The sequence below is a fragment of the Hippopotamus amphibius genome, chromosome 16 (assembly GCF_030028045.1).
Source record: "Hippopotamus amphibius kiboko isolate mHipAmp2 chromosome 16, mHipAmp2.hap2, whole genome shotgun sequence".
Lineage (NCBI taxonomy): Eukaryota > Metazoa > Chordata > Mammalia > Artiodactyla > Hippopotamidae > Hippopotamus > Hippopotamus amphibius.
The window spans coordinates 14,535,380-14,545,522 of NC_080201.1; the positions used below are offsets into that span (position 1 = coordinate 14,535,380).

The window sequence follows — 10,143 nt, forward strand, 5'->3', positions numbered from 1 at the left end:
TCTCATTCTTTCAAAATTTCTACAATGAACATAAATCACACTTCAGTAAGCAGCAAAAAAAAGTTATTAAAAACGAAAGCAATTGGGCCTTCCCTGGTGGTCTAGTGGTTAAGAATCCACCTTCTAAAGCAGGGGACGCAAGTTTGATCCCTGGTCAGGGATCTAAGACTCCACATGCCACAGGGCAACTAAGCCGGCACACCACAACCAGAGAGAAGCCCGAGTGCCACAACAAAGATCCAGTACAGCCAAACAAACAAACAAACAAATAAATAAATGTTTTTAAAAAGACAAAAAAAAATTTTTTAAAGAATATTGCCTTAGATGGTCAACTATTTTATGAAGGGCTATTACAAAGAAAGTACCTATTCTTCTGATGAGGTAAACATAAGACTGAACTCAAGCAATTAACAGCTGAGTAAGAAGTCTAAAAAAGATCTTTAAACAAGTATGATTAAATAGTCAAACTAAGTAAGGGGCACTGTGGCAGTGCCCCCTCAGGAGGGCCTTTACTTAGGAGGAAGTCCACCATCTATCATGAATGATGTCAACATTCCAGCTGCTTGGCAGTACCTGCCTGGCCTTGAATGGGTTACCGGACTCTCGAAAAGCTTCAATTTTCCTCAGCATAAAGGAATAATCCTACCTCTCTTAAAGCTACTGTGAGGATTTCATGAGGAAATGTGCATAAAGCAGTAAGCCCCTTAACTAGCAAAAGAATGCACTTAATGTCAGCTAAAATCTATCATCACCTTCATCAGCAGCAGCATTTCTTTGGCTGGCTGAGGCTTCTTGAGCTCCTACACCAGCAGTGAAAACATACTCATATCTCAAATACTGTATGATATCACTTATATGTGGAATCTGAAAAACACAACAAACTAGTGAATGTAACAAAAAAGGAGACTCACGAATATAGAGAACTAGTGGCTACCAGTTGGGGGTGGGGGGGGCAACACAGGGGTGGGAGAGTAGGAGGTACAAACTATTGGGTGCAAGACAGGCTACAAGGATGTATTATACAACACAGGGAATACAGCCAATATTTTGTAATAACTGTAAATGGAGTATAACTTTTAAAAATTGTATAATTTTTTTAAGTTTTTTAAAAAGAAAAAATATATTCATATCTTCAAACCACAGTTCAATAGTGATTTCATTATTTTGTAATCAATTATGTTTTCTTTTTTCGTTTTTTTGTTTTTTTGTTTTTTTGCGGTGAGTGGAGGCTACTCTTCGTTGTGGTGCACAGCCTCCTCATTGCCGTGGCATCTCTTGTTGCGGAGCATGGGCTCTAGGCGCGTGGGCTTCAGTAGTTGCAGCACATGGGCTCAATAGTTGTGGCTCACGGGCTCTAAAGTGCAGGTTCAATAGTTGTGGCGCACGGGCTTAGTTGCTCCGCAGCATGTGGGATCTTTCTGGAGCAGGGATGGAACCAGTGTCCCCTGCATTGGCAGGCGGATTCTCAACCACTACGCCACCTAGGAAGCCCTCAATTATGTTTTCAAAGAGCTATTTCATTACAAAATTATCAAGGCCACAGGACTAAAAAGAGACAAACTCTCCATTATAAGTACAGTTTAGATTCACAAAAGTAAATTGTATCACATTTGGATTCTTAACTAACTACACAACTAGCAGTAGCAAGCCAATTCAAGTGGGGTTTCCTCCACTTTTCTAGTATCTTTGTCTACATACACATTGGTATACAGATGAGTAAGTCTTAGGTTTAAATACTTGAACTCCATCAATCACTACCAGCTATAATGTAGGTCAAGGCTTTCCACCTGATAAAATTAGATCAGAATCAGTGTTAAGATTTAGAAAAGCCTAAGGATCACCCAGTCTGATCCTTTCGTTTTACAAATGGATTTAGGAAATGTAGTTAACTGGTGAACAAGGAAAACATTCAAGTGCTAATCTACTTTTTTAGGAATTAGTCCAAATCCTAAAAAGAACACATAATAAACCTCAGTTTAGACTTTTAAAATGATATCAATGTTTAGCTCAGCTAAAGGTGTTACTATTATTGCCACATTTTTAGGTGTAAGTGGGAGCCTCCTTTCTCACTTTTAATAGTATTGCATCCACAGTTTTGAATTCTGTTTCGAGACATTTATTTATTACAGGGAAAGGGGAGGAGAGAAAGTCAACGGTCAGGCACTTAAGGAGCTCTTATGTGAGTTCTAACTCAGAACTAATAGTTTTTTTTAAAAAGCTGAAACAAAGAGTTCATATGCACAGTATAAGACTACTATGAGACTACTTTTCTTCTTTACATTTATATAAAAGATTTTTAAAGAAAACACAAAAGGCTTTTAAATCTATGAAAATATGTTTAACCTCACTCATTAACATAAATGAAAATTAAAACCAAATAATAAAATTCCTATCAGATTTGCAAAATCTAAGTCATTAGGCTTGAAAAAAGATTTGTCCTTGGAATGCTGAATTTATGATTCTGTAGAAACTGTTGACAATCATTTCTATTCACAATCAAGTATGTACTCATGCATGAGGATGTGTCTGTATATATAAAATTTAACAATAACATGTTCTGGAGAAAGTAAGGGGGAAATAAGTATACTTTTATATTATTCATCAAAGTATAAGTTCTATGAAGAGGAATTTGACAAAATCTATCAAAATTAAAAATGCACATATCCTCTGAGCCAGCGATTCCACTCCTAGGAGTTTACTGCACAGATGACTTCTACATGGAGAAATATCACAGGTACAAAGATATTCACTGCAATAGTACTTGTAGTAAAAAACTGGTAACAACCTACATGTCCATTAATAGGAGACTGGATAAACTAATGGCTATAAAATTGTGGTAGACTCATAAAATGGAATACTATGTAGCCATTAAATAAATGAAAATTATATAAATATTAATATGGAAAGATCTCTAAGAGATATTAAGTGGACATGTTGCATATAGCACCATTAGTTTTAAAATTTATATACAAATAATGGCACGTACGCATGAGCATAGGTACTTCTCATTCTATTTCCTTTTATACATTTCTATTTCATTCTCTTGTATGTATTACTTTAAAAAATTTTTTAAATATTTATTTTAAATTTAGATATCTGACCTATGATATAATCCAAATGAAGCAACTATCAAATTTTCCTTCGCTGATAGTTTTTAAATTCAAGAATCCTAATGCCTGCATTCCAAGGACAAATCTTTTTTCAAGCCTGGTGACTGCATAACCATTGTCAGCACTAGCATGAATAAAATCCTAAAGCCCACTTCCAAGCAGAAACACATGTGACTTATATTGCAGAAGAATTAGTGGTAAAACTCTAACCTCACCTGACCAGGTCTCCATGAAGCTGCAAATAAAGACTTTCCCTTCCCTCTCCAGCACAAATTTCTGATGCTGGTGTCTCTACTGTGCAAAGGACAAGATGTAAGTCGGAGGAGGAAGAGGCAGCGGAGGAGGTGGTGGTTGTAGTGGCAGTGGCTGTGTCTGCTCCATACAGGTAAACACAGCCTCTCTTCACATCTTCTCTCAGCCAGTCTCTCTCTCGAGAACCAAACCTACTTCTCCTATTCAAACAATTTCTGCTCCCATTGCGTTTCATATTTCTCTAAAAAATGTCAAGAAAAAGAAACCATTAGCTCAACTGTCTGACTGAATTAGACATATTCAGTCCTCACCCCACCTTTCCACTCTGTAGTCACCAACATTTGGCTGGGTACCGCCTCCTCTCAGACAGCCTTCTACACCTGCCACGCCCATCCCTAAGCTGGAAAATTTCACTTTCTTTACTGCTAGCTGTTCACGTCTCTGTCCATCATCTTCTGACCTTTTTTTTTCCTTTATGTTTTCAGAAAAGTGTCAAGAACAACAGTAGTGTACCTACTACCTAATTTTTACAAACTTATTTTGCCATACTTAGTTCACATCGTTATTCTAAAGACCATATATGATATAACCTTATGTATATAGCTAAAGCCACCCAGTACCTAAAACAATCCCATTTACCTCCCTCTCTCCCCAGAAATAAACACTCTGCTATATTTAGTGTTTATCATTCCATGCATTTTTAAGCTCTTTATTGGAATATAATTGCTTTACACTGTTGTGCCAGTTTTTGCTGTACAACGAAGTGAATCAGCTGTATTTATACATATATCCCCATATCCCCTCCATTCCGCGACTCCCTCCCACCTTCCCTCTCCCAGCCCTCTGTCATTACCTGTCATCGAGTTGATCTCCCTGTGTTATGCAGCAGCTTCCCACTAGCTATCTTTTTTACATTTGGTAGTGTACATATGTCAATGCTACTCTCTCACTTCCTCCCAGCTTCCCCTTTGCTGCCCCACCCTCTATGTCCTCAAGTCTGTTCTCTACATCCGTCCATGCTTTTTTATGTTTGCCATATATGTATATATCTATGAACTCTATATAGTATTGTTTTACATGATTTAAAACTTTATCTGAAACCTAACATACTTATTTTTTACCCTGCAATTTTTTTATTTGATTCAACATTGGTTTAGAGATATATCTATGATAATACACCCTGCTCATTCTTTTGAATAACATTCCATTATAGGAATACACCAGAATTTATCCATTTTCCTGGTGAAGGCATTTGTTTCCAATTTTTCACTCTTGGAAACAATGCTGCAATAAACATTTTTGTATGTCTCCACATGCAAACTGAAAGTTTCTCTAGGGTCTTCACCCTCTGCCTCATATCCCAAATAAGCAACTACAGAATGAACAAAATACTGCACAAATATTCTTTCCATTCTCCTCATGTTTAAAAAAAAAAATTACTGTTGCACTTGATAACTCAGGTACGCATATACATTGTGAAGTCACATTATCTCAAAGCAAAAACAATTGCTACAGCAATATAACAAGCGTCTAAAGATCAATATTTACCTGCTCTATTTTTTTTTAATGGACCAATTTCTACTCCTGTTAATAAAAAACTAATTTCCACAAACAATTACACTGACACACCACTCCAGGGCCACTCCCCACTGCATTTCACTCTGTTTCAGTCATATCCAACTCTCCAAACACACCAATATTCCACAATTCTGTGACCTGCCTGAAATGTCCTTCTCCATCTTATCAATCTAAGTAGTTATTCTCCAAAATTACTCAAATGTCACCCTCTCTATGGAGCTTTGCATATCTCCTATCCCCACTTTCTCCTCCTACCTAAAGAGTAACTCTACTCTCTCCTCAGCAGAACTTCTTCACCTTAAACATACTTCCATTACTATATAAATCACAATGAGTTTTTAATTATTTATTTGGTATTTTCTCCTCTCTTATACACTAAGAACCTATCACAGTGCCTTAGCACCTGACTGGCACAGAGATGTACAAAGAATTCAGGGATGCCACAGAAATTTATTCCCAGTCTGTACTTTAGCCTAGTTAGCTCTAGCAAGAAGTTGGACAAACTTGGGGAAAAAAACAAATCTCCATTTTTATAGGAAACCCTATCATCTTTCCTCTGTATCAGCCACAAAGTAAATAAAATACTTTTGCTACTATTCCTCACTGGAAAGCAGAATATCTATAAATAAAGCAAACATTATTTTTGTAATTACTGAGATTAAATATTTGAGGATAACTATAGCACCTAAAATTAAATCTCTAACAATGGTAAAGAAAGGGGAAGGAGAAATGAGAAGGTATTCCCACCTGGAGAGAAAGAAAAACAAGAAATTGAGAATGGCTTCATTGTTTAAATTTAGGATACTAGGTAAATTGATCATTATACAGATCATAGGGATTTGAGTATAGCTAATCAAAACCATGAGGATTATTACTGATTCTAACTTTAGATAAGTAGGATAAACCCCTGCTACAAGTGGGAACTAGGTCTCTTCTCATTAAGAGTATTTTCTCAAAGCTCAACATCTCAGAATTAACAGAGGGCTTTTGAGCACTTATTTTATAAACACAGGGACCATCATATTTGCACCACTAAGTAATCTTAACCACTGCATAATTAACCACTGACTTTAAATATTCCTTACTTTTTTAATCTTTGGGAAGGATCAACTGAACCATCTGAAAACAGTATTCTATATGGTACAGTAATATTTATATAAAGAAGCTCTGCATTCTGCACTCAGTGGAGAGAAATTTTGCCCACTGCTATTAAGAGAGGGCCAGTGGACACTACTCCACACATCCACCAAAAAGCTTCTTTAAAAAAAAACTTTTTAAGGTCAAATAACATCCACTAACCTTCTCAACCTCAGAAAAGTCAAGGCGGACCCCTGGAAGTACTACCTTAGTTCATCCATGATTCTTCTTCTGTGAGGATTTTTAACAGTCATTTTTTAATGTGTATGTCTAGTTTCCTTAAGACCATACATAAATTCTTTAAGAACTCTACACTGTTTAAACATGTGTCGTTGGTCAAAGAATGTATCTCCTGTTTATATGACATATTCCAACCTATGAAAATAAACTGCTCAGTTGGAACTTTAGTAGATATCATTCTCTTAAATCTGTTCAATGGGCATTTAAAGGTCTAGATACCAAGCAAGCATAACCTTCTGGCAACAATCTAGATGGACTGTTCAGCTATCATTAGTCACCGATGAATTACCTAGTGCTTCCTTCTCCACTGCCTAAACCATCAGCTAAGTGTTGGAAAGGTCAGTTCTGTCCTCTGAGATGCTTGCAGCCTTTAGAATCACTATTCCACTGGAATTGCTAGATTAAGGACACTTTATTTCCTCCCTTACTCATATAAGAATTACTGACAAATATCTCTTCAAGGGAACACAATTATAATCACCCTCACATCAAACAAGTATTATAAAGAGCACATTTAAGATTTAAAGATATTTCCAGAAAACCAAAATCTTCAGAGTAAGCCACGAATTAAGTACCCACTTCAGTTTTACACTTTTAACCCTCTAAAAATGAAGATAACATTAAGGGCTCTTATCAGTTCAAAGGTGATACATTATTAAACGCTGAATCAATTAACTCTAAGATATGCATGGTAGAACAGGGTCTACTGAAGTAACTCTCCATACTAAGTGAGTTCTACTAGTCTGTGAAATATCCTAAACTAGGAGATATGTTCCTGCATTCAAAAATTTAGAACAGGAAAAAAAAAAAAAAAAAAAAAAAAAAAAAAATTTAGAACAGGGACTTCCCTGGTGGTGCAATGGTTAAGACTCCCAACCTCCAATGCTGGGAGCCAGGTTCAATCCCTGGTCAGGGAACTAGACCCCCACATGCATGCTGCAACTAAGAGTTCCCATGCCACAACTAAGGAGCCCATGTGCTGCAACTAAGGAGCCTGCTGCTACAACTAAGACCCAGTACAACCAAAGAAATAAAAAAAAAAAAAATTTTTTTTTAATTTAGAAAAATATGGACTCATCTCTAGGAATATACATGCTAAGGAATATTTTGGAAAGTGTGGATGAGATAGAGAGAGGAAGAATATTTCAGTTCATTAAAATCTTTTTAGTAGTAATTGACTTTAAAAGCCAAACACATTATTTTGATAAAAACCTGAAACTATTATTGAAAAAACAGGTCTCATAGCATTCATTGACTAGATTAGTTATAACTTCATTTCTTCTACAGAGTAAAAGAAAAAAAAAGAAAGAAAAAAAATTTTCCCAAATTGTAGCAAACATCTGGAAATTTCTGCTTCGAGGATACTCCCAATAATCTTAAAGAGTATTAAAAATATCATACTTATATTCCAACTACACTTATAAAGGACTGTACTCTAAATAACAATTTGCTAAATAAACCTGGAGGCAGATTTTGAATCAAATTTTCCAACACACCATACAGTGGAACCTAGATCTAATCTGGCTAAGTTACACCAGTTTAGCTATATTAGCCTTTTTATGAAGATCTATACTCTGACAATAATGATGTTCATGATTTGGTATTAAGCATAAAAGAGTTACAAAAAAGAATGATAAGCCTTTTTCAAAGAATTTTCAGAAAAGAACATGTAGGAGACTACAGCTTTCTTCCCAATTCTTGAAAGTCTTCTATTTATATATTCCTTTCTAGTTTCACCTGGCACAAAATTCAACCACTTAGCTACTGAAAGGAACTTCTGTCTGTAGAACACACAGCACCTGTTCTTCATAGCTGATCCCATTTATTTGCAAGGATGCAAAGGTCTTAGACACTGTTAGCTTCCCACACCACCAGCTCAGCACTATAATCAAGATCAATTTCTGGAATCTTTCTCATAGTCCCCAGATTGGAACTCCACTGAACCAGTGGTGGGTTGGACCACTTCCTGAAAGTGTAGGAAGGTCGGACCCTTCCATAAAGATTCTCATTTCTCAATTCCTTCCCTTCCACAACTCTTTCTCCACCAAAAAATAGTTCTAAAAATAGCGAAGGCTGTTTACCTTCTAGGCCAGAGGGCATTACCTATCTCTCAGACCTGCCTTTTCCTGATAAGCCAGGCCAGCAGAACTTTTTACAGTTCATTCACAATTTACATTTTTGTGACCTTACAGTTTTAAGTAAATATCCAGAAGCCTTTGAGTAATTATATTTAAAACATGATTAAAATAAGTATGTACAACGTCTATGCAGAAGTGGAGGTAAACTATGAAAATTATTTCTTTAAATTGCTGCATTAAGATTGGGAGATAGTAGCAGAAAAACATGTTCTATATTTTACAGAGTCTTAATTTACGTTGTTTCGCGGACTCACCAGATGCTTCAAATCCATTATTTCTTTCAGTGTTGCCATCTTTGTGATGCCCTAAGAATAATCTTAGTAAGTAAGCATATAGCGCGCACCCTCGATCCCAACGAAAAACTATCACTTAACGAAGTTAACATTATGTATTTTCATTGTTTTGTAAATATTTTTAAAACACGTCAAAACGTAATTCTCTTTGCTCTCTCCCTTTTCTCTGGCAAGTTTTAAATCCTGCTGATTCCTCTTCTGGAACTCCAGAAGGAATTCCATGCCTTCTCCAGGACACCTAGTTTACATATCTGACCTACAGAAAAATATCTCTCCAACTCTTTCGAAGGCTAGTAGAAAACTCCATCCAGTGAGTCTGCCCCAACCCCTCCTTTTAACCACCTTCACCGTCCCCTCCCCACCCTACATTCCTTGTGCATTTTAACTTCTTTGTCATCACCTTCAAGATTCCACTCCCCCCCCCACCCCTTGCCTGCATCTGCCTTCATTTCCTCCTACTCCCCCAACCCCTGCCAAAAAGCCCCGTTAGCTGCCTGTTGCATAACTGCTCCCCCATCGCCGCCTCGCAGGATTGTCAGCCCCGCTCCCGCCAGCAGGAATGCCCCTTTTTTGCCCAACCCCTCCTCCCTTCCGCAACACGCCCAGCGATTCCCCGAGATGAAGCTCCTCCGGGGATTCTCTCCCCAGGCGGGGCAGGTCGTGCTCCCAGGCCTGCGCTCCGGAGCCGGGAGCCGAGTCTTAACTTCGGTGGTAAGCTCCGAGGGCAGAGGCGGCCCTCACCGGCCGGCGCGGCCCCGAGCATACGGCGGCGCCCGGCCAATCACCGCCGCCATCCTCCCGCTGGGGTGATGTCTTCAGGTGTCCGGGGGGGAAAGCCCTGCGTACGTCCAGGAGCCGCCGGCCTCGGGGCCCCGAGCGCGGCCGGGGGAGGCGGAGGCGGGCCCCCGCGTCCCGAAGGAGTCGAGTGGGCGGCGGCGACCGGGTGGAAGACGGCCCCAAGGCGTGGGCCTGCGAGGAGGGTAGCGCGCGGCCAGGGATGGGCAGCCGTGGGGACGGAGGCGGCCGCGGCCTCGGCGGGAGCCGGGCGCAGAGGCCTCCACGGGTGCCGCGGCCCCTCCAGCCGGGTTTTGTGCGCGACCGAGCCGCGAGGCGGCCTGACCGACGCGAGGCGAGGGTCGCCGGCTGCCTCAGCCACCGTGCGAGGCAAGGGCGGCCTCTCCCCGCTCTCGCTCCCTCCCCAGCCCAGTCCAGCCCTCCCGCCCGCCTGCCTGCCTGCCTCACCTTCAGGACCCGGATCCCGCCCGGCCGGCGGCTCGCGGGCGCTTCGGGCGGCTCCGGGGGCTCGAACGGGCCCGCCGGCCCCGGCTCCACCTCCCCCATCGGCGGCTGGCTGAGGCTGCTCAGGGACGCCGGGCCGGCGTGACGCCGCGCGGA

The 10,143-nt window shown here is 40.0% G+C and overlaps 1 protein-coding gene across 4 annotated transcripts in view; it reads right to left on the reverse strand.

Moving 5' to 3' along the window:
- PHLPP2 (PH domain and leucine rich repeat protein phosphatase 2) overlaps positions 1-10,143 on the reverse strand; it is a 68,489-nt gene extending 58,346 nt beyond the window's left edge. For 2 of the 4 annotated variants that reach the window (XM_057711448.1, XM_057711446.1), the window contains exons 1-3: positions 9,991-10,143; positions 8,710-8,760; positions 3,326-3,603 (exon numbers count right to left, since the gene is read on the reverse strand). In XM_057711448.1, the coding sequence (XP_057567431.1) occupies positions 3,326-3,603; positions 8,710-8,760; positions 9,991-10,089 (428 nt within the window). In that variant the 5' untranslated portion in view covers positions 10,090-10,143. Of the gene's footprint in view, positions 1-752; positions 830-3,325; positions 3,604-8,709; positions 8,761-9,990 lie in introns of those variants that run through there. The other 2 variants (XM_057711447.1, XM_057711449.1) reach the window with 2 other exon arrangements.